This window comes from Mytilinidion resinicola, assembly GCF_010093595.1.
Source record: "Mytilinidion resinicola strain CBS 304.34 unplaced genomic scaffold BDZ99scaffold_16, whole genome shotgun sequence".
In the NCBI taxonomy this organism is placed as follows: domain Eukaryota; kingdom Fungi; phylum Ascomycota; class Dothideomycetes; order Mytilinidiales; family Mytilinidiaceae; genus Mytilinidion; species Mytilinidion resinicola.
The window spans coordinates 754,196-776,771 of record NW_022985452.1 but is presented as its reverse complement, the minus strand read 5'-3'; the positions used below and the strand labels follow the sequence as shown (position 1 = coordinate 776,771).

Below are 22,576 nucleotides of genomic sequence, written 5' to 3'. Positions count from 1 at the left end.
TGGGAGGTCAAAAGGATGGATATTGGTCTCATTTGGATTTGGGAGAACGCATTGAGGCACCTTAAACGGCGGCAGCCGTGTATATATAGGTCGGTGACGAGGCGGTTCAAGGGTCTTTGAACGTTCGACAGGCGCATCGTACACCCTTTTGCGACGGCCTGAGGCGGCCCGACCAACTTTCGAGTGGCTCAAAACGATGGATTTCTGTCTAGTTTGGATGTCAGAAAACGGATCGAGGCACCTCAAGCGATGGCAGCCGTGTGTACACAGGTCAGTAGCAAGGCGGTTCAAGGGTCTTCGAGCGCTCAGTCTCTTCGTCATACTCATGGCTGACTCTCCGTACAGAGCGTTGTCATAGCCCTGCGCACATTGTTCTGCCACTGCATGTGGTGCTTCAGTGGACTGGGAAATCACGATGCGATGTCAAACTCGATACCACCTGAATCGGCCTCATATTCAAAAGACTCAATTTTGCGTCTCATTTGACATACACATCATACAAGAGCAGTCGCTACAAACCTGTTCACAGTGCTTTGCCACTGCACGTAGCGCTTCGATGGAGTTAAGAAAACGAAGATGTAATGTCATTTACCTCAACACCGTATCCGGCCTTCGGTGGAAACGCTCTAGGTGTTCGATGCACTTGTTGGTTACTTCATACAGGGCGTCATCATAACCATGATTGCAGTGTTCTGCCACTGCATGGGGTGCTTCAGCAGTCTTTCCAAGATCACGATGCGATGTCAATTTTGGCACCACCAGAACCAGCTTCCCTTTCTTGACCTCAATCTTTGCGCCTCGCTTGGCATTTACTTCCCGCAGCGTATTGCCATAGTCTTGTGTACACTGTTCTACCACTGTATGTAGTGCTTCAACAGCTTTGCTTTGATCCTTCCTTGCTCAATAGACTATGCGCTGGGCTAGCCGGGTTGGGCTGAATGAGCTCTGCTAGCTGGGACCTGAGAGACAGAGTAAGCGCTTGCTTCGTGGCTAGATACCTAGTCCTTACAGGATCCCACGGGTCACAGAAATGTCGACGCTGATTTGCGTTACGGGACGCTGATTTGCGTTACGGTATTCTCGGCGTCTCGTACAATCTCGGCAAAGGCGGACAGCTTGACTGATATCTTGAACCCTGTACTGACTAATTGGATGATGGATGCAGCGACGCCGACCTCCATATTCTCGAGACTTCAATAAGCAGCACTGTTGATAGCTGAATGGGGGTGTTAATGAACGAACTTAGATGATGCTGGAGATACCACCTAGCTAGCCATATAACCCATGGCTACAAACAGCCAAAAAGACAATCATCTACAAACAGGGCGGATGAGGTGCATGGAAACACCCAGCAACAAGGTGCGAAGTTGGAATTAGATTTAGAAGAAACTCGGTTGATAGTCTGTAGCCGTGCAAACACCATTTTCTTTCTTCATTGCTCAAGTTGGTGTTCTGCTTCGGTGCCATCCGGCAATGTGATCGATTCAAATCTGGGATGGATCCAAACCACGTGCAAGATGGAATCTTGTTGAACGCCATAACTCGACATAGTCCTGCCAATCTCTAGCCTCTGCCCCCGAAATACCAAACACGGTATTTGAGTGTAGCGGCCTTCTTTATCCTGGATGCATATTTTGATGTCCTCAACGGTTGCCGACGACTGCGTTTGTATTGGGATTCGCCTGCCGCCTACTCAAAGGGGAGTTAGGTTCCCCGCTTGGTGTGATTGAGGGGTAGTAAATTGGAAAAAAAAAAAATATGGTACGTACGCGTTTTGACGATTATCTGTATTTCGGCGCCAGTGTTGGGCGGAACATTAGGCGCAGGGCCGTCGATTTCCATGACTTCGATTTTAGTTTGTACCCATGGGGCAAAAGCTGATGTGGGAATGTGGAATTGAGATGGGCTTAGGCTGCAGTGGGTATTGAGAGAAAGAAAAGGCTAAGAGGCCTGATGCGAAAATGGCTAGGCACCCGGGGTCGCCGCACAGTCACAATTCACAATGTCCATACGAGTCAGACGAGTGGCAATTTGCCCGTACCGTCGACTCGTGTTTTTGAATATTTAGGGAGAATTGCAAGACGATAAAGAGGATGAATTTTGCGACAGTAGGCGAGCTGTATGCAATGGGAAGAGTACTTCAATATAGTCTCTCACCTAGACTACCTATCCTCTGGGTTAAGTGCATATCCCAAATATCTGAAGATGGCTATTTTGCGCTGAGGTCTACCAAAATTTTGACATGCTTCTCCTTGTTATTTATCAGAGGTAAGAAGCCCTTCTCCACTAGGTCTTCAAGCTTGATCTTGCTAGTGATCATGCGTTCTGGCTTCAGCGTCCCTGTATCTATACGTTAGTCTATCTGTAGTTGTAATATCGAAATGAGCGTAACGTACCATTCGCAATATGATCAATGACAGCCTGGAAATCCTTCCTCTGGTAGCCCAAGACAGCCTTGTAAATAGCTTCACGAAAAACAAGATTATTTGGCTGGAATGGAATCGCCTTCTCCCAGATGGCCACGTTGACGATTGTTCCACGGACCCTCACCGCCTGAGTAGCTGTTGCAATGCTCGCTGGAACCCCAGCACAGTCAAAAACGACGTCTGGACCGTCGGCTCCACTCAACTCCTTACTCATGGCGACGAGGTCGTATGTCTTCGGGTTGAGAACGTGGTGAGCTCCGAACTGGCCGGCGAAGGCCTGCCGGGACGACGACACCTCACTCACGATGATTTTCTTCGTCTTCAAAGCGGACAGACACTGCACGACGGCCAATCCTATCGGCCCTCCCCCGAGTACCAGTACGGTGGAGTCCGGGGTGATTGGGGCTGCAGAGATGGCATGCCACGCTACTGACAGCGGTTCGACGAGGGCGCCAATATCGAGAGAAACATTCGATGGCAGGGGAAACAATGTATCCACTGGAACGACCACGGAATCACTGAGTCCACCTCCTCCGCCACTGAGGCCAATGAAGCCCCCCCTGTAACAAGCATTTTCGACACCTCGCGTGCATGCCTGGCAGGTCCGACAGTATATTGTGGGTTGTACAGCCACATTTTGTCCTACTTGAAACCCCTTCACGCCTTTCCCGATTTCTTTTACCACGCCGGAGAACTCGTGGCCGAATGTAATGGGGATAGTATCACCCGTGACAGGATGGGGAGAAGTGGGCGCAAAGGTTGGGCCTCCGAGATACTCGTGAAGATCTGTCCCACAGATGCCGACGAATGCTGGGGCTATCTGGAGTACGCAAGTTGTTAGACTAGACAACACGGATGCTCTGGCAATGCTGTGGTTTGTACTTACGCGAACCTGGCCTTCTCCACACGGAGCTTCATCAATCTGCTCTATCCGTATATCTTCTTTGCCGTAGTATCTTGCAGCTCTCATTTTGCACGTATATCAACTGTGGGGAGAATACAAAGCTTGAGGGGTGTGAAGATTGAATGTTGGTTGGTATGGAAGATACTAAAAGGAAGCGGACTAGACATGCTGCGTCACTGCCGCCGCTGGCCGCGACCTACTCCGCAGACCGGGCATCAAGTGACGTTACGTGAGAGCGGCCGCCCCTTCGCCCGATGCTATTGACAGTGGCATGATAGAGAGTGGAAAGCTAGGACGAGGGGAGCCACTTTGCGGGGAGCGGAGGTGCAACGCTGAAAGAGGAAGGTCAAGCGACGTCGGAGATGGACGTCGAGCTTGAGACTTCAACACCACAAGTCTATACAGAACTTCGAGTCAGGTGTGCGGGGTTCGTACCTCTCAACATTTCTTCGAGTTGTTTGCTAACAGTAAATTCCGAGTTTTCTTCTCCATTGTCTTCGTCCTGCTCGGACCACCCCAAGCCACAATTGCCAAGCTCCACAAAGGGCTACAATCCTCCGAAGGCTGAGGAACCCCTCTACTCTCCAACCTCATTCTTTCGCTTTACATGTTCTTAGCACCGTACAATCATATCTTTGCGCTTCTCTATTCATCTAGTCTACTGTGATCACTCATTGTCTGTCGCTGCCATGTTCCAATTTCCTCACGCCCCGATCCCTGGCGCCTATGTCCCGCCCCCATCCGTGTCGCCTTCACAATACCCCCAACAGCAAGGACAGCCACAAGGACCACTTCAAGGCCAGCAGCAGCAACAACAGCAGCAGCCCGGCCAGTACTACCAACAGCAGCCCAGCCCGTCGCCATATCAAGCACCCAGCGGCGGCAGTACGTATGCGCCGCACCAGAATCCTTCGCCAGCCCAGTCCCATGGCTCCTCCAAGTTCTCTGTCGCCTCCCTCAATCAGGTGTTCAACCAAGCCGTGACAACATCGAAACCAGCGTGGCAGAAGCTGAGCAAAACCGTCGGCCAGAAGCTAAACAAACCGTCGTCGTCGAGCAGCTATACGAATCCAGCACAACAGTACCAGAACAACCCACAAACCGCCCAGCAGTATCAGAACTATCCACAACAGCAGGCAAACACTCAATATCAAAATCCTGCGCAAGCTCAACAGGGCAATCCACAACAATATCAATCTACTCCACCAATCCAACCGCAGACGAATACACCCCAATACCAACCTAGTCCGCAGCAACCACAGACAAGCACCCCGCAAGCCCAACCTAACGACTGGCAATCACCAACATATACAAATACCCAGCAATCACCTATACCTCCTTCCAACCATGTGCCCCCTATTCCGAATAACTACTTCCCTCCTCAACAGACTCCTAGCCCTTCCCAAGCGCCGCAGCAACCGCAGCAACCGCCACAAGGGCAATATCAACAAGAAACTAGTATAAGTGGTACACCTTTTACACCTGGAATAAACCCTACCCAGAATGTGAGCCCTGTGTCTCCGGCGCCGCAGAACGTGACCGCATTTTCGCCAGATATGAAAAATCAGGGTCAACAATGGCCTGATAATGGACAAATGAACGTACAACAAAATCCTCAAAATATTGCATCGCCCGAGATCCCACAAAACACCGCCCATTTTAACCCAACGCCTCCACCCCAAGGGTTCCCCACTCCTTCAGTGCCTCAAAGTGCCACTACTCAGCCACCTCAGTGGACGCCAACTCCGACGTCAGCTCCTATGAGCCCCGCAAATCAGTATCAAATAGCTCCCATCAATCCACCGCAGTTTTCGCCTGATCAAGTCTCACCACCTCCTTTACAGCAATCAGGAGGACCTCCGGAAGCCACACCATCTCACATAGAATCTAAGCCTACCACATCTCAACCGCCGCTGAGCTCTGTGCCTCCGCCGACTGAGTTCATTGCCGAACTTCCAGCTGACTGGGGATACGCACAGTCATCAGTCAACCCACTGTCAAAGCCCACACCACCGCCCCAGCAATATCAGGCGTATCACGCACCAACCGGGTCACGACCACAGTCATTCTCAGTACCGCGTCGAGCGATTAGTACAAGTAGTGTATCCGCTCATATCTCAACTGGTCCTTGGCGCATTGTGGATCCTAGCACAGAGCAACCAACTCCAGAGTTTTTCGTCATTGCCGATCTTCTATTTGACGGACTGGACAAGAAGTGTGAGCCCAAGAATACAGGTAAGTTTTCCATTACCTATGGAATAAGGGTGTTTTCGAAATCGCCCTCTCAAACTCACGCTGACTGATTTGAATCTTGTAGGTTTCCTCGAAGCTTCCAAGATTCTTGAAAGCTGGAAAGTGCAAGAAATGGCGGACGAGCCTGCAAGTAAGTCTCACTATTCAGATAACCACCACGCCACTTAAACCCCACATACCCGCCGGATGACCCACGACTTAATGAAGTCTAACAAGAAGTTAGGACTCTTCATGCACAATAATTTCCACGCATTCGCGTCACTGTGGACACTAGAAGGGATCCCGCACGTCATGGTCCCCAACGAGCCTCGCCTTACACCTTCGCAAATCCCGCTTCCTCAATCCCTCAAGATCTCGCCCAACCTCCCAGCGCCAACTTCCACCTACCCAAGCTACATCCCCGCGCTCAACCGAGCCGGATGGTACAAGTATTTCTTCCTCGAGGTGGTCGGGGAACGCGAAGGCCTAGAGAAGATGCTGCCCGCCTTCTGCGCCGACACGTATAACCCAGCCACCGCAGGGCACCCCGATCTCTCCCGTCGGGATAAAGGCGAACCTCAGTCTCTATCCGCGCGCGCCAATGCGCTTCGAACCGGTGCAATTGCACGAGTGTGCCAAGAGGCTGCAGCAGCTATAGGAAGGACGAATGGCGGCAGCTAGGCTCGATCCAGCACCAGCCAACAAGGCGATGGTATTACGGAAGCGGAAGTAACTGCCAAAATGCGGAGCCTTAGAACCCAGAACCCCTTACTCTGGTAGGTGTTCGAATATTCTCGATGACCGCCGGGAATACGTACGTGTCTGTTAGAGCCACTGCAGAATAGTCATCCCATCGAATCAAATTATCAGTATGAAACTTTTCTTTGCTACTTTAGACTCGTTGACTCGTATAACCGGCTGCTCTTCAACAACCGCCAACAGGAAGCTTCAAGACTGGACTGCCACGTTTCTGGAAGATACACGTGTATAAGAGTGAATGTCTTGACTGCACGTCGCCATCTGCGGCCAGCTAGTGTCTTTGAGGCTGTCCCTACTTTCCCTTCACCTTTTTCTGTAGGTGACAGTGAGTGCTCATCACTGTCAGCTGGCTTATAAATTATAGACATGTTCTCAGCATGCAATATCTTTTACTTTTTCAACATCCACTCAGAGCTGCTGCCACCACTAAAGCTAGCTCCTTCTTTGAGAACGACGGCTCCCTAGCCCAAGCTCTATATCACTATACATCGACCGCTCGCTATGGCTTCTCAAGACTGGGCCGCCATTGTCTACAAAGTTTTCTTAGACCACCGGCCCGAGCTAAGAGCATCCGGCGCATGGAAATTGGACGATGTAGCGCTGCCCGACCTCAATAATGGCATTCATCCAATATTCGCCATAGACCGATGGATGGGCATTGATGGCCGACACATGCCCGAAGGCTCCTCCGGAAGTAAGGAACTTTATTACGATCGAATGGTACCGGCACTTAGACTTGCCTCGAAGCTCATCACCACCGAGTGTCTCCTGCCCTGGTGGAGTCATATGACCTTTGGGACACCGCAGACATGTGATGCTGCTGGGAGATACTATCTGAGGGGTAACAATTTCGAGCATACTCGAGGGGCAATTGAGCAGGTTAAAAAGAATTTTCTGATTCTGGCTCAGAAGGTCACTTTGGTCTTTATGACACCTGGTCATTGCACGGAAAACCATATTTACGGAACTACCACTTCTGAACGAACCAGGTTTGATCCTAAGAGCCGCATTCCCGCCCGGGATTGGCCTCCAGCCAGGGCTTCCAACCTACCAAACTTCCCGGGTCGCCCGCTGCTGCCTGTGATAGGAGTAAATTACCAGTACTTCTGGTGGATGAAGAACAAATTCCCCACAGCGAAGCTGGTTTACAAAATCCGATTTTGGTTCATGCTAGCCACCATTCTCGTTCACGAGGTCGCACACTGCTACTGGAAGGTGCTGAGACCACGCTTCACCAACATGCGCTTCCGCGAGCCCTTCCATCAAAAAGGCGACGCTTCAGCCGAACTCGGAACGTGCTGGCAAGTGTGGGTGTTCGATTATATCATCGTTCCAATGACGGGCGCGGCGGGTAAGTTCATGATCGAGCCGGCCGCGCCCATGAGGACTGAGTGGTCAGAAGAATTCCCCGATGGCCAAGAGACCAAAGACTGGCAGGGCAAGATTGAATCTTGCCCTGGAGTCACATTTAACGCCGCCAAGAATAACGGAGGCCGGGTTTGGCAGGGCGTGGACTCCTCGAAGCCGAACAACGTCCGCATCATCACCCGAGCGGTGCCGATGGTCTGGATTGCCCAGTGGTTCCAGCGGTCGACATGGCAGAAGTGGGACAGGCTGAAGGTTGGCGATTGGAGTCCACCACTCCTTGGGCCTAGTATAGTGGTGAATATGGAGTGTGTGAAAGGGGTGATGAAATGCTATATTGGGTTAATGGATGAGAACGCGAAGCCGGAGGCGGAGGCGAGGCACCATGATTGAGAACGCCGCGGGGACTACCCGGCGACTAAGAAAGATGACGGCTATCACGAGAATGGCGGGTATGATTGATAGGACGACCTGCGACGGCTACTAGCCATACTCAAATCGATGTTGGTTATCAGAGGGATGCTGATCAGCGGACCCTTAGAAGAATTCTACATAAAAATTGCGAAATTCTCTTGCTGTGATTTAGGGAAGTCATGTTTCCTATGCGCTTGGTGCTTCATGCAAACCCCTAAGTAGCCAGTCCAGCCCCAAAGAGCTCAATAAGTGGCATGAGAGAAGGGGAGTAACCGATGTGGAGTCAAATGCGAAGATCAGAGCGGTGGTCCAAGCTTTCCGCATTTTCACGACTCCATCCCATCACCAACCTCCACCACGCCATCTTTTTACTCCCGCTCATATCCTGTCTCTCGGCTCTAGTATTGACTCGCCGCCCTAATTGGTGCCCCGATGGGTGTGAAGCCCTCCTTGCTTACGCTGCGCCTCGTCTTTCTACAGCTTCAATGCCTTCGCCGATCCAGCAGGTTATCTGCTCAGCATCCCGCTGAACGATTAGTGCGCATCGTCGCCGTCAGATAATGAGTATCGAAAACGGAGAGCCGCAATTGTTTTCAGTCGCAATTGAGATTCTGAGACCAGTCTTTCTAATCATTAAAGGCAGCTTGACATCCGAGCGAGTACCTCTACTACCTGCACATGAAACGCTTGCTGCAACTTCAGGTCCTCTTTGGTATCATTCTGGATTCCAAACTCTCCAGTAAGGCAGACATCGACCACTTTGGCGTAGTTGTCTCCCATCTTATCGCCTAAACGTCTCGACGCGTGTTTCAAAAGCTGCATCTTGATGGCTACTGGGTCCCGTGCATTTTTAAAATTATTGCTCTCGAGGGTGATAGCCGGCTGCCACAGTCCGATCTCTAAAAGAACAACACCAAGAGCATAGATGTCGTGTCTTTTGATAAACACGTTTGCTGGGCAACCCTGGCGGTCCGGGTGGCGGTAGACGTCTCTTTCCATACACACGTCCGTCAAACCAGCTGAAAAATCCATGTCAGGGCGTGAGTACGCAAACCCCAAGACATTAGGCTTGGAATAGTCGATACCGAAGTCACTTTTCCCTGCCGATGACGTCCCGGGGAAGAAGAGGATGTTCTCGCTCCGAAAGCTCTCGTGGACCCACTTCACCATGTGTAGCTGCGATATACAGGTTGCTAAAGCTGACGCTAGCGCAAGCCTTTGACTCAATGATAGTCGGACTTCTTTTAATCTCAAAAGATGCAATAGGCTGACGGGTTTGGCAGATACTCTTTCTGGAGTTTCGAAAATGAAGGCTATCTGTGACTGAGTTGCCACATATTCCCAGCCAACGCATCGTGGAATACAGAACTCGGTCTCTTTCGGCCTCGAAAGGAGGGACGCTAGTCCATTTACTCTCTCTCTACTTCTTTGATCGAGCTCTCGGGGTGGCGTTGTGCCCGCTTCATACTTTCGAGTCTCTTGCAAGTACCTCTTGCCCTGGTACTCGAGTGCCGCAAAGCTGTCGTCAATTGGTACCGACTTTGACAAGGCCGCCATCCAAACTGGATCGCTCAGCCTGAAGTCAATATCTTCGCACGTATCTTGGCTTGCTGATAGTTGAAGGGCGGCGCCTAGATTGAACCCCAACTCTTTCGAGTCTTCGTCTACCTCGAGACGACGGAGATGCTGGGTATTGAGCCCGATCGACGACGTTAGGCACATCATTTTTACGTCTTCTCGAATTCGCGAATTCAAGTCGATCCACTCATTCAGTATTTCCTCGGTCCGCTTCTTATCTTGCAAGGACCATCGCAGTAGCAGCATGGGGCCTTTTGACCGAGTACGCTGGGGCGGGCGAGGACTTGGAGTCCGCGGAATCGAAGGAATACTACCCCAGAATGACGATAGCAAAGTCAAAGATGACGAAGAGTCGGACCTTCCTTTCTCTGCATACTCTCCCCCAGAAGAATCCTGCATCCCGTAGCGCTTCTCGAGCAGGTCGTGCGCCTCGCGAAGCGTGTGGACGACGCGCCCCAAGAATACTCGGATATGATCCTGCCCTTCTTCATCAAAGTTCTCGAATAGCGTTGAGCCTCCGTAGGCCGGAGCTGGGTCGAACAAGAGCCGGCGAAGGAGATCGGTTCGATAATTCTCATGCTGGATTTTACCCCGGAGTTGATCGTTAACCTGGCATACTATCAGACAAACGACGAGTTCATGCTGCTTTATATAACGGCGGAAAAAGCGCACTCGACTCACATCTTGAAAAGCTCTCATATCTGAAACTAATTGAGCAGTTCTCTCCCCAAGTTTGAGTAGCTGGTCAACGCTCGCAATTGTGAGCCCTTGACAAGTCAGTCTACAGAGCGTAAGGTAGCTACAGAGGCATGCCATAAGTCTATGCACACGCATTGATCACTGCTAGGGGTGTTCATGATCTGAACAACCTCCTCGCTGAACGGTTTTCTGGTAACGGAGCTGGTCTTGACGGCGGTGTCGCGCTTCCAAAGTATTATTCAAGCAGTGGTATCTGTGCCCAGCCTTCAGACCAGAGCGCGCAAGTCTGCACAAGCCCAGAGACAGTTTAATTCTGATGACGAGTCACTGAAATCTCACATACCAGCTATGCTCAAACCATCAATCATTTTGACAGCCGGGTCGTCTCAACGCGAAATTTCTCGAGTCAACTTCGCGCAATAACAGGCTGAAATCAGACGGCGTGCCAGAGCAAACAGTCGCTTTTGCACTTCTGTCGTCCTTTCTGCTGTTCTTAGGCCTTTCGAGGACGGAGACACTCGCTTCTTTTAGATTGGCGATTGTTGAAGAGGGGCAGCGAGAGCCTAGATCATCAGCAGAGTTTCAGCTCGCAAGGCTTCACTCGTGTGACAACATTTATGCGCAACCGACCTCGGCGAACACAAGTTAGGCATGCTGGGCATGCTGGGCACGCTGGGCACGCTGGGCACGCTGGGCACGCCGGGCACGCCGGGCACGCTGGGCGCACGTTACATTGCTTGTTCAGCCTTCCCGCTCTCTCATCCATGTGTGCCCCCTCATCATACGTAGCCTTTCTGTAAATCTATCGTGCAGTACGATGAAAGACCTATGGCCTCCTTAGAAGGCATATCGTGGGATGTAAGTTTTCAGAAATCTCCCAGCTTCAGCTTCGTCTAACGACGCGTACAGTACAGCTCTTTTCAGGTCTCTCGTACGATCCTCTCAAGCGTTGGCGGGTTTTCTCAGCCTTCCAACCGGAAAATCGACAGCCTACAGTCCCTTCTCGCTTCAGTCCAACAGATTAATCTCGATACCTTCGAAGGGTCGTCTTTTACTTATGGACCTAATCCGGTTGGAGAAGGTGTTTCGTATAAAGTATGGAGATGTTACCACCGACGGAAGAACGCAGTGTATGCGGTAAAGCAGATCAAGTTGCCCTCGGTCAAGAGCGACCTACAAGGATTTCAAAGACAGATAGGATGCATTTTACGGGACGTTGAGGTATTAATTCTCTCAGTGTCCGACGAGTAATATCGTAACAGCGCCAACAGGTAATGCATGGGCATGCAAAACATCCAAATATCCTGCACCTTATGGGCTACGGCTGGGATCACCAAGCAGGAGGGGCTCTCCCTTTTCTAGTCACCGATTTTGCGCCAGGCGGCACACTTCGAAATTTCCTGAAAAGCCATAAAATCTCACCTGAAGAGAAGTTAATCCTCTGTCAGGATGTTGCTCGTGGTCTTCATGCTTTGCACGTCAGCGGCATTGCTCATGGCGACCTTAAACTGGACAACGTCCTTGCAGCCGCGATTTCCGATTCTTCAGATTCAGACAACGCTACGGAAGTCCCAGACGTCGAAGGTAGAAGATTTGGGGTGGTAGCACGATTGTCAGACTTCGGGCACTCCCTACGCATTCTTTACAACGAAGAAGCACCAGAGTATTTGCAAAGATACGGGGGAACACTGGTCTATAATGCGCCGGAAGTACAGCAATCTCGCCACTCCAACTCGCCTACTCTCAACTTTCGAAAATGTGACATGTGGTCTCTAGGTTTGCTCTGTTGGGAAGTTTTTAGAGACGGAAATCCTTACTTCCGCTGCGATTTGATACACCAAAGAATCGATAGTGCGCGCGGCACGAGCGGTGCAACTTCTACAAACAGCGACCACACCATGAGTTCGACCGACCTAGACGACCTTGTTCAAACTTCTTCACAATTCGCCGAGTTGGCTTCCGCTGAAACGAAGGAAATTCTAGGAACCCGTCTCGACACCAAGCAGGTCTCCAACTTGGCGGAAGTGTTTTCTAGGACTCTCCAAATTGACCCTGAGAAGCGTACTGCTGACGTTCCGTTTTTGACACTGTTCTCTAAACTGAGTACTACCCAGACCATTTCTGAAGACGGCGCCTCAATGAAGTCCTCCTGGAATTTCGACATATTTTGGTCGGCACGGTTCTTACCGCACTATGTCAAACGTCAAGTTCTGGCGGATTGTATACAGCTTGGCTCCGAACCTGGAACCTCCGACGCCGCATCTCGGGCTTCATTTCAGACTGCAATGGCTTATCTGGTTGGATTTGGGACTACTAGAGACGTCGCGGAGGCCCAGAAATTGCTGAAACTTAGTGCCACCAAGGGTCTTGTAGTAGCCGGAAGCTTCCAACCGCTTTTTGATCAAAAGGTAGCTGTTATGCACTCATATCTCAGCTGCGTACGGAATGGCTTTCGGAAGATTCTGACGGGAGAATCACCAGACGCTCAGCTCTCTCCTTGGATGCTCGGCGAATGGAATTACAAGAGGTTTGACCTCTCCCCGGGCGGAATCACCAACTCCACTGATGAGAGCGGGAACTCGGCCCTCATGTTTGCCTGCAAGCTCGGCGACACCCAGGTAACCCGGCATCTACTAGACTTAGCAGACGGCTCCCTTGATCTCTCTCGGCTCGATGCCCAGGGATGCAACGTCCTCCATTGGCTCTTCATGTTCCCGGAATCGGAAATTCCCGGTATAGCTTCTCGTTTGATCCAGGGCTCAGAGGTCCCATCCATCGTGATCTCTGAAGACACCGAGGACGAACTAATCCCTGTCACTGATCATCCATCGAAAGTTCAGGTAGATCAAGCGGTCACTACCTTTCAGCGCCTCGATCCGCAACTGCCACTTCGATTACAGGGTACGCCGCTTGCTTTTGCTACTGCGACCAACTGTATGCCAGCAGTCAAGGCATTGTTGGCTCGCTACGCCGATCCACTTGCTGGAACAGCAGCATGGCGCGAGAACCTCCATAACGAAAGCGCCACTCACGTAGCGGCAAAATTGCACTTGACTGAGATACTTGATCTGCTCCTCGATACTATTGCATCCCCACGCTTCAATCTTTCGCCTACCGACTACCGATATATCCTCTGGGGGCTGGTAATTGCTCTTCCCACATCATATCCACTGGAACGGATCCTGATACATGGCGAAGACTACAAAAAGGCTGCCCAGGAAACTATCAACGTCCTCATGACGCATCATATTCGTCATGAGATATCCATTAGCCTGTGGTCGTTTCTGAAACCGGCTGTTGACTACGCAGACGTTGATCTAGCCGAGATTATCGCTGACATGAAGTCATTCGACGAAGCTCTTGCGCTGAGCGACTCCGAGCTGGGTGATCTTATCGTAGCCTGCACGACGGTCGCTTGTTCTGCCAATTTCGACTTAACGAGAAGCATCGACTTGATAAAGTTTGCTCTCAGCAATGGCGCAAAGATTGACGGCGATCCAGGTTCGGACGCTCGTCCCATTAACATTGCCATCGACTCTTACAACGCCGATATTCTGGGATGGCTAATCGAACAAGGCGCTGATCTCAACGTGCGAGATTCTCAAGGGCGGACACCCGTTCACGTGCTCTTCGAGAGCGGGTTTTCTTCCACCTTCGGCCTCACAAAGCTGATCGAAGCTGGTGCCAATTGTGTTGCCAAAACAAAGGAGGGACTCACGCCTTTGGATATTGCCATGGGAAATGGAAGATGCGAAGATGTCGTCAGCTTGCTGACCTGCTCGTGCCGAGACTTCATCTTCCAGAACACATCCTACGAGGAACTACTAAAGCAAGCCATCGATGTGCAGAACCCGGAAATGGCTTCCACTATCATCAAGTTAGCGGAGAGCGACGGTCATCTTGGATCCATCGATTTGAATGTTCCCCTCTATCACGCCGTAAGCCTTAAAAGCCCTGTCCTTGTCGAATACCTCTTATCTATGGGTGCGGATCCAGAAGCGGAAGTCTCAATAGATGATGCAAAAGGAAACTCCCTTCTTTTGGAAGCACAACGGCACAATGCAGCTATTTTGAAGAAATTTTTGGACCACGGTCTCAATCCTGAGCTGAGGACCATCGACAGCTACGGAGCCCTTTCGCTGATCATCGTTAATGCTCGAATGGAGGCGACTGATCGTTCACCAGCAGACTGTTTTGAACTGCTACTCGAAGCCGGGGCCGACGTCAATCTGCCCGATTACTGGGGAAGGCGTCCTTTACAGATTGCTATCGAGAATCTGCCGCCCGTTGGACAAGCGTATGCTCTGATGGAAAGGCTTTGGTTCGTGAAACGTCTCCTCAAAGCTGGTGCGGATGCCAGCGCGCCGATGCAATGGCCTTACCCATACTTCCCAAGAGAATGCTACAACATTGTGAAAGAAGGCGAGATTGAGCATTGGTATCTCCCCGAGGATTCGAAGTACCGGGATATGAGACCGCTTCTCTACGCGACGATAAAAGGCGAACTGCAACTCGTGCAGTGCCTCCTTGAGCATGAAGAACCCGCCATCTGCAAAACCAGCGATGGCAGAACACCCCTTCATCTGTCTGCTGTCCCTTCCCAGTACGAATTGCTCCGTCCCTCTGGAGACACGCGTGCCTATGGCATGATCGCAGAGGCGATCCTCGCCACCGATGTTGACATCCTGCTCATCGACAACGAATCGAACTCGTTCTTTGACCTCCTTGAGGAAGGAAACAATCCGGAATATACCCGCGCGTTGCTGTCACATATTCGGAACAAGCTTCGCTTCACCAGAAGAGCGTATGCTTCTAGGATGCGACGATTGCTGGCCTTCGTGTGGATAATAGCGGAACTACTCACCGGCCCTACAAACCTACTTCGCTGGTACTGTTTCAAGCATGCCTTGAACCTGCTTCTCTGGACCCTCGATCGATACGCAGACGTCAACAGGTTAGACAAGCTGCGGGCCTTCACTACCATGCGAATCGAGAAATTTTACGAAGAGACAAACCGAGACGGCGCGATTATATTCACGAGGAATATCACCACCATCTACAATCTCATGGAGGCCTGGACCGCTGTCTTGGAGAAGGAGCACTGGGGCTGCGCATGCTCGTTCATCGAAACCGACCTCCATGGCCCTCTTAGCGACCTAACACCCCGCAGCGCCATGCACATCCTCAAATACGCATTGGAAACCGATAATAAAGTCGTTCTCACCAAGTTTGTCGGAGGGAGCCCCAGGCCCGATGGTCAATTACCCGAGCAACCGGACCCTATCTTGAACCAATTCTGGCAGACGCTCGTCGTATGCTTGACCGCATTCCCGGGCGAGCTAGTCAATCGCCTATCCGCATTCCATGAAACCGGTGAATACGTAGCTTTCAACCCAACGGAGAAGCTAGGGGAGCAGGGATATATCGAAGCTCAGCAGGGGTCCGGCATGTTGGAGGTATATGTTCCTCCGCCTGTCACGCAGCAGCAACCCGGTATATCGCAAGGGTATATGGCTCCACCTCCCCCTGCTCAACCGTCGCCAAACGCCTCTATCATGCCTTCTCAAGCTGCTGAGCAATCGCAGGAAGGGATTTCTGGAGTTCCGGTTACGACGGTGCCAGAGGAAACTGAAGTGCTTCGAGTGGATGCGTCGGACGGTATGGACGAACCTTCGGCGGTTCTCGAAGGCGTCAGTACCCAAGCAGCCAGTACTTTGCTGCGTCCAAAGGGCCCCTTGGGCCGTTTATTAGAGGGTGACTCGGCGGATATACTGCGGTATCGAGGGTCACGCCAGGCAGTCGCTGAAGGTTGAAGGTGTGAGTTGGGCGTCGTGAAGCTCGTGGTGGGCACCGTTTCAAGAGATATATTGAAGATGTAAGGACTTGCACGATGAAAGCTAAGTGTGTTTCTTTGACCTGCGGTTTCAATGCGCATAGGATTCGCATGGCGATTTCATCTACAAACCCACCCTCTTCGACTGCACAGCGGTCAGCAAAAAAAGGGTTAGTGACATCAATACGTCCTGTATTTGCGAGTTTCAACTGGTAGAACCAACAGCCGTTGAGTTATCTTCTCATGTTCACAATGTTTCTATCGTTCAGCGCTTTCACCCTAATAGTGAAAACCTTACAGCTTTGTGAAAGCACATTGTCTTCATGGATTCCGCAACTCAACAACACTGAAATGGTTAAATATGGGGATACAACCAAGTGTTTTAATCACCCTATTGCAACCATATTTGCAACTTTCCGAATAAACTAACCAAAAGAATCATGATCTTCCCACCAGAACTTCTCAACCACCCCTTCTTCGCAGCACTCCATTCCGCACTAACCCCAGCCACTCTTAACTCAGATGACGACCCCGACTGCCAAATCTGTGGCCGCCCTTTCGGAGAGCTCCAAGCCGAAGATGACTATTTCAACCGCCCCAACCTCCGTCTCCTCGCTGCACTCCCCTTCTCTATCCACCCCCCCGCTGCAGCAATCAGCACCGACCCCGTTCAAACACCTTGCGGCCACATTTTTTGTTGTTTTTGCATCTCCCGCTGGCTGTCCACCAGCCTAGGCTGCCCGTACTGCCGAACAAACATCCCCACCCCTGGTACGTCGCACCTCCGCATCACAGCCCAGACTGAGACAGACGCAGACATGCTGACGCGGATGTTCAATCTCACGCTCGAGCAGCACACCTACATCCGCCGCCTCGCCAACCTCACCGACCGCGAGATCATGAAGCTGCGCGTGCAGGACACGCTGCCGGGTGTGCGCTGTACGGTCCTCGATACCCAGGCCGCGCTTGCGGAACTGGATCAAATCATGATACTCGTAGCGCGGCGGTTCAATCGCCCCGCCACACGCTTCGAGAACGGGAGAGATCCGGTTCATAGACGACGTCTGTATCCGACGCCGACACCATCGTCGGGGCCGCTATCAGAGCGGGCGCCGCGTGATGCGTGGCTCGCCAGGACGAAGGAGGCAGACAAGCTTTACCACATTCTCGCGACTTGGATGCGGCGGTTTGGGGGGCTCGCGGGCGCGCAAGAGGGCTTTGGGGAGGTGAAGTTTGGGAAGCCGATCGTGGAGGTGGCGCAGACGCTGTTTCGGACCGTGAGGAACGTGATGGGTGACCAGATTGCTGTTAGCGCGGGGCTGTGGTGGAAGTACGTTCGGCGGGTGCTGCTGTATTAGTTTGCGTGGCATTGTTGCCTGCAGGAGATACGGAGGGTGCTTGGTGACACGGGGGATTTGGATCTTGATTTTTTGTTTGAGATGGGTGGGTAGGTGGGAGAGAGTGCTCTGGTGGCTTGCGGGATGGTGGTTTTGATAGATGGACCTGATGGGTGCAATGGCTGTACTGCTGAAGCGAGGTTGAGCTTTTGCGTGTTGGAATAGCGTCTTCGCTGTTGTCTACGGTAACGTAATAGATGAGATTCTACGCACTCGTCGTTTGTGGTGCTTGTTCTTGATTATGACTTCTAACGTCTCCCCCTTTCTGGCGCAACACCCCCGGTGCCGCAACAAATTTATTGCTTCGGCATCTTACTCTCTCCCTCGTGATCCAATCAAGTTATCGTTAGCCTACTATTATTCTTCAGACATTCCTCCCTAGGAAACTAGTGTGCAGCTAAAAAATTACGACGTTCTTGATCATACTGTCGATTGTTCCTTTCAGAGCATCTGGAACGGCATTAGCTTTACACCCCTGCTGCACCATGACTATCTCCCAAATTTCATATTTCGGAGTATTGAACTGATGGTTCCAGGATGAAAGAAGATGCTTCTAAGCTTTGAGGCAAAAAGGCTCTTAGAAACATACTTTCCGGATTTATCCGTGTGAAGGGGTCCGGAGTGTGTCTTGGCATGAGGGTTTTAGCGCGCTTACGTAGGGAGGTATTAGATGTACTGTATTTTACGCTATGATTAAAATGCGGCGGTCTTCTAGAAACATCCATGAATGGTCACGTGCTGACTATTTTTGGCAGCCGTTCCTTGTTGCCACCTGGTCGCTACCTATCTACAAAATTTACCCACCCGTAAGTGGAAGCCTTGGCACCCCACCTTATGTACATATCCGATCAGGCACTATTTAGCCCAGGCACGTGATTTGCCACGGTACAAGAAGGTACCACCGCTTGAGCTGACAAGGTCATGGCCGGAGCGGGTCGGCCGTCCTCCCTGCTAGTATCACCAAGGCGTTCGTCCGCCCCGAAATATGTACAGTATCCCCCCCTGTACGGGCTGCGCAGGTTAGTGCTGGGCAAGGGTCAATTACACTGTAAAAACCCTTGTCCAGCACTAACCTGCGCAGCCCGTACAGGGGGGGATACTGTATATGAGCACATTCGTCCAGGAGTGCGCCACGCCGATGATCAGCCCCCACCCCGCCTGCAGCTGAGCTGTTCCCCTCCCTCTTTTACCAACCCAAAAACGCGGCAAAGCAGAACAGAAGTTGCTCACAGCACTCTTGCGCGGCCTCGCAATCAGATGCGATTCTGTGGTATAAATCCGCGTTCTATCTCTTCGTTTTCTTGCTGACTTCAATAGCCTAGGGGTGCTATGCCCAGCAGAAGAGCCAGCCGCCGTCTCGTCTCTTCGGCTAGGCTGCCGCGTTTGCACCCGACTGAGATCCATTCCTACCGCTTGTCTGTCAAGCTCTATGCGAAACAATGCGTCTTTTACGACGCTGCGATAATGGCGATTTCAGTCTTACTCAGTTCAGCAACGAGGCTATTCCTCATGCTATACTTTCGCATACGTGGGGAGCAGATACTGAAGAGGTCACCTTCGAAGATCTCACAAATGGCGCTGGCAGGGACAAGCCTGGCTATAAGAAGATCTGGTTCTGTGGAGAACAAACTGCACAAGATGGCCTGGAATGGTTTTGGATAGACACCTGTTGTATTGACAAGACGAATACCGCTGAGCTCTCACGAGCTATCAACTCCATGTTTCGCTGGTACCGCAACTCGTCTCGATGCTACGCCTATCTTTCGGATGTCTCTAACCCTCCTTTTGGCACCAACGATGAGTCTGATCCGCAGCCATGGGAATTGAATTTCTGGAGAAGCAACTGGTTTACGCGTGGTTGGACGCTTCAAGAACTTCTTGCACCTTGTTCGGTCGAGTTCTTCTCCCGGGAAGGCAAGCGACTTGGTGATAAGCGTTCTCTAATGCAACAGATTCGCGACATAACAAATGTTCCAGAATTAGCGCTCCAAGGAGCCCCTTTATCTCATTTTAGCGTCAACGAGCGATTTTCGTGGATTCAACACCGCCATACCAAATTCGGCGAAGATAAAGCGTACTCATTGCTGGGCATTTTCGACGTCTACATAGTGCCCATTTATGGCGAAGGGACAGCCACGGCATTTAAACGGCTCACGGACGAGATTGCAAAGCTGGAGAAATGTATCCAAGACTTGCGCCTCACTGATCCTTGCGATGACAAGAAGCGCATTGAAGACACAAAGGGTGGTTTGCTAGAGGATTCTTACTACTGGATTCTTCAGAACCCCGACTTTCAACAATGGCACGAAAGCCAGCAGAACCAACTGCTCTGGATTAAAGGGGATCCTGGCAAAGGCAAAACCGTGCTGCTCTGCGGTATTATCAATGAGCTAAACAACTCTATTGCTCACCAAGATCTGTTGGCATACTTCTTCTGCCAAGCCACGGATGTACGAATCAATAGTGCTACAGCCGTGCTGCGAGGTCTCCTGTACTTGCTTGTCAGGCAGCGGCCTTCGCTTGTGTCACACATTCGGAAGAAGTACGACCACGCAGGCAAACCCCTGTTTGAGGACGCAAACGCATGGATTGCCTTGCGCGAGATATTTGAGAATATCCTGCAGGACTCAAGTTTAAGCAGAACGTATTTAATTATCGATGTGCTGGACGAGTGTGTAGTGGACCTGCCGAGGCTGCTAGACTTTATCGCCCAGCAGTCTTCTGCATCCCCTCGCATCAAGTGGATCGTCTCTAGCCGCAACTGGCCAGACATTGAGGCACAGCTCGCAAGAGCGGGACACGGGGTAAGGCTGAGCCTTGAGCTGAACGCAGAGTCTGTTTCTACTGCTGTTGGCGCGTTTGTCCAGCAGAAGGTGCTTCAACTAGTGCAAGAAAAGAAGTACGATAGTGAAACAAGAGACTTAGTGCAGCACCACCTATTATCAAACGCAGATGGCACCTTCCTCTGGGTAGCTTTAGTGTGTCAAGATCTTAAGAAAATACCACGACGGAAGGTGCTCGCGAAGCTGAGAGCGTTTCCACCTGGGCTGGACTCTCTGTATAGGCGAATGCTGGACCAAATATGCAATTCAGACGACGCAGATCTCTGCAAGCAGATCCTGGCCTTGATCGCAACTGTTTACCGACCTGTTATGTTGCAAGAGCTGGCATCTCTTATTGAGCTGCTTGACGCGGTCGATGATCTTGAGTTGCAGGAGATCATTAGCCTTTGCGGCTCGTTTCTCACGGTTCGAGACAGAATTGTCTATTTTGTACATCAATCAGCAAAGGACTTCTTACTCGAAAAGGTTTTAGACAACATCTTTCCACCTAGCAGGGAAGACTTCCACCACACAATTTTCTCAAGATCGCTCCAGAATATGTCTAGGATACTACAACGAGACATTTACAGCCTCGGTGCGTTGGGGTATCCTGCTGAGCAGGTTAAGGAGCCAGACCCAGACCCGTTAGCAGCGTTACGCTATTCGTGTATTTACTGGATTGATCATCTCTGTGAGTGGAATCCTAGATTTTCTAACAATTACCGGGTCGCACTGCATGATAGAGGCACTGTCGACAGCTTCGTAAGACAGAAGTACCTGTACTGGCTTGAGGCTCTTAGCCTTTGCAAGAGCATGTCAGAGGGGTTAGTTTCTATGGCGAAACTAGAGGCCTTAATCGAGGTAATTTTTAGATTAAAAGCGCTATGTATACTGAACGCTAACACAACCTAGGGAGGAGCAAATACATCCAACCTAGTCAAACTAGTCCAAGACGCACGTCGGTTTATCATGTATCACAAGCGGGCAATAGAAAACAGTCCTCTACAGGCATATGCGTCCGCACTCTTGTTTAGTCCAGCTCGCAGCCAGATAAGAAGTCTTTTTAAGATGGAAGAGCTAAGTCAGATCAAGATAAAGCCGTCTATAGGAGATGAATGGAGCGCGTGCCTGCAGACGCTCGAGGGCCATAGCAGCTTTGTCTCGTCAGTGGCCTTCTCTCACGACTCGATCCGGCTGGCGTCAGCGTCGGACGACCGTACCGTCAAGATCTGGGATGCAAGCAGCGGCGCCTGCCTGTCAACGCTCGAGGGCCATAGCGACCCTGTCACGTCAGTGGCCATCTCTCACGACTCGACCCGGCTGGCGTCGGCGTCGTACGACGGTACCGTCAAGATCTGGGATGCAAGCAGTGGCGCCTGCCTATCAACGCTCGAGGTCAGCAGGGTGCTCGAGAACATATCGTTTGACGCCACCGGTTCGTATCTTTACACTGCAAGTGGGACTATCAGTATTAGTGCAACTGGATTAGTTCCTACACCAATTGCGACACATCCTCAGACTCCAGAATACGTAGGCCTGGCGTTAAGTTCAGATAGGACATGGATAACATGTGATTCTAAGAAGCTAGTATGGCTACCGTCGGAGTATCGGCCATCATGTTCAGCAGCAGTGTTGAAGAGAATTGGAATTGGTGTTGGGACTGGAAGAGTCTGGGTATTCGACATGTCAGCCTAACATAGGCTAGAGCGTTTGTGTCGAGATGATTTATTACCTTTATTTCTTTTATATCTCTATTTCATAGAGGGGCCCGGGGATCGAGGTGAATATATACCCTCCTAATTCGCTACCGCGGAGCATTCTCTAATTAGGAGACAAGATAGCTAATTATATAACCGCATGTTGAAAGGTTTGCCACTTAAATATTAGTACAGACGGACGCATCGATCACGCTAGCACGGAGGACAGGCCGACTCGCTCCGGCCACATTCTTATTAGTTTAAGCTGTGGTAGACAAGTACCTTCTTGTACCGTGGCAAATCACGTGCTTGGGCTAATAATGCTTAATATAAGGTGGGTACCAAGGCCCGATCAGCTATACTCAGCCACAAGCTTGGCTTACTAGATAACATAAGTAAATTATGTAAGACAGGCGGAGTCGTTTTATACTAGCCAGAATCGGTAAGTGC

General features: G+C 51.1%; 8 protein-coding genes across 8 annotated transcripts; 5 read left to right on the top strand and 3 right to left on the bottom strand.

Annotated features, from left to right (window-relative positions):
* Positions 1-1,312: 1,312 nt before the first annotated feature.
* Positions 1,313-1,853, bottom strand: BDZ99DRAFT_449141 (uncharacterized protein). The gene is made up of 2 exons (XM_033718100.1): positions 1,770-1,853; positions 1,313-1,689 (listed from the first exon to the last, which is right to left on the bottom strand). Exons 1-2 carry the CDS (start codon positions 1,840-1,842, stop codon positions 1,433-1,435), a joined length of 330 nt encoding a protein of 109 aa, XP_033573381.1. The 5' UTR covers positions 1,843-1,853; the 3' UTR covers positions 1,313-1,432.
* A 223-nt stretch (positions 1,854-2,076) lies between these two features.
* Positions 2,077-3,591, bottom strand: BDZ99DRAFT_449138 (GroES-like protein). The gene is made up of 3 exons (XM_033718099.1): positions 3,313-3,591; positions 2,397-3,246; positions 2,077-2,340 (listed from the first exon to the last, which is right to left on the bottom strand). Exons 1-3 carry the CDS (start codon positions 3,394-3,396, stop codon positions 2,210-2,212), a joined length of 1,065 nt encoding a protein of 354 aa, XP_033573380.1. The 5' UTR covers positions 3,397-3,591; the 3' UTR covers positions 2,077-2,209.
* Positions 3,592-4,418: 827 nt separating this feature from the next.
* BDZ99DRAFT_422811 (uncharacterized protein) lies at positions 4,419-6,448 on the top strand. Its single transcript, XM_033717005.1, has 3 exons — positions 4,419-5,565; positions 5,648-5,713; positions 5,807-6,448. Exons 1-3 carry the CDS (start codon positions 4,887-4,889, stop codon positions 6,241-6,243), a joined length of 1,182 nt encoding a protein of 393 aa, XP_033573379.1. The 5' UTR covers positions 4,419-4,886; the 3' UTR covers positions 6,244-6,448.
* Positions 6,449-7,075: 627 nt separating this feature from the next.
* On the top strand, positions 7,076-8,246 carry BDZ99DRAFT_465990 (uncharacterized protein; the record flags this gene model as incomplete). The annotated part of the gene is made up of 1 exon (XM_033720670.1): positions 7,076-8,246. A coding segment is annotated over exon 1 (515 nt), but the record flags the coding sequence as incomplete, so codon positions are not given.
* A 487-nt stretch (positions 8,247-8,733) lies between these two features.
* BDZ99DRAFT_523862 (uncharacterized protein) lies at positions 8,734-10,745 on the bottom strand (the record flags this gene model as incomplete). The annotated part of the gene is made up of 3 exons (XM_033725846.1): positions 8,734-10,287; positions 10,360-10,445; positions 10,721-10,745. The coding sequence occupies 3 exons, from the start codon at positions 10,743-10,745 to the stop codon at positions 8,734-8,736; spliced, it is 1,665 nt and encodes a 554-aa protein (XP_033573377.1).
* A 295-nt stretch (positions 10,746-11,040) lies between these two features.
* Positions 11,041-12,415, top strand: BDZ99DRAFT_422807 (kinase-like protein; the record flags this gene model as incomplete). The annotated part of the gene is made up of 3 exons (XM_033717004.1): positions 11,041-11,235; positions 11,287-11,598; positions 11,649-12,415. Coding segments are annotated over exons 1-3 (1,107 nt in total), but the record flags the coding sequence as incomplete, so codon positions are not given.
* Positions 12,416-17,013: 4,598 nt separating this feature from the next.
* BDZ99DRAFT_465988 (uncharacterized protein) lies at positions 17,014-17,708 on the top strand. Its single transcript, XM_033720669.1, has one exon. The coding sequence runs from the start codon at positions 17,029-17,031 to the stop codon at positions 17,566-17,568; it is 540 nt and encodes a 179-aa protein (XP_033573375.1). The 5' UTR covers positions 17,014-17,028; the 3' UTR covers positions 17,569-17,708.
* A 1,030-nt stretch (positions 17,709-18,738) lies between these two features.
* BDZ99DRAFT_501246 (uncharacterized protein) lies at positions 18,739-22,303 on the top strand. Its single transcript, XM_033723795.1, has 3 exons — positions 18,739-18,877; positions 18,925-21,290; positions 21,342-22,303. The coding sequence occupies exons 2-3, from the start codon at positions 19,047-19,049 to the stop codon at positions 22,122-22,124; spliced, it is 3,027 nt and encodes a 1,008-aa protein (XP_033573374.1). The 5' UTR covers positions 18,739-18,877; positions 18,925-19,046; the 3' UTR covers positions 22,125-22,303.
* The last annotated feature ends 273 nt before the right edge of the window (positions 22,304-22,576 follow it).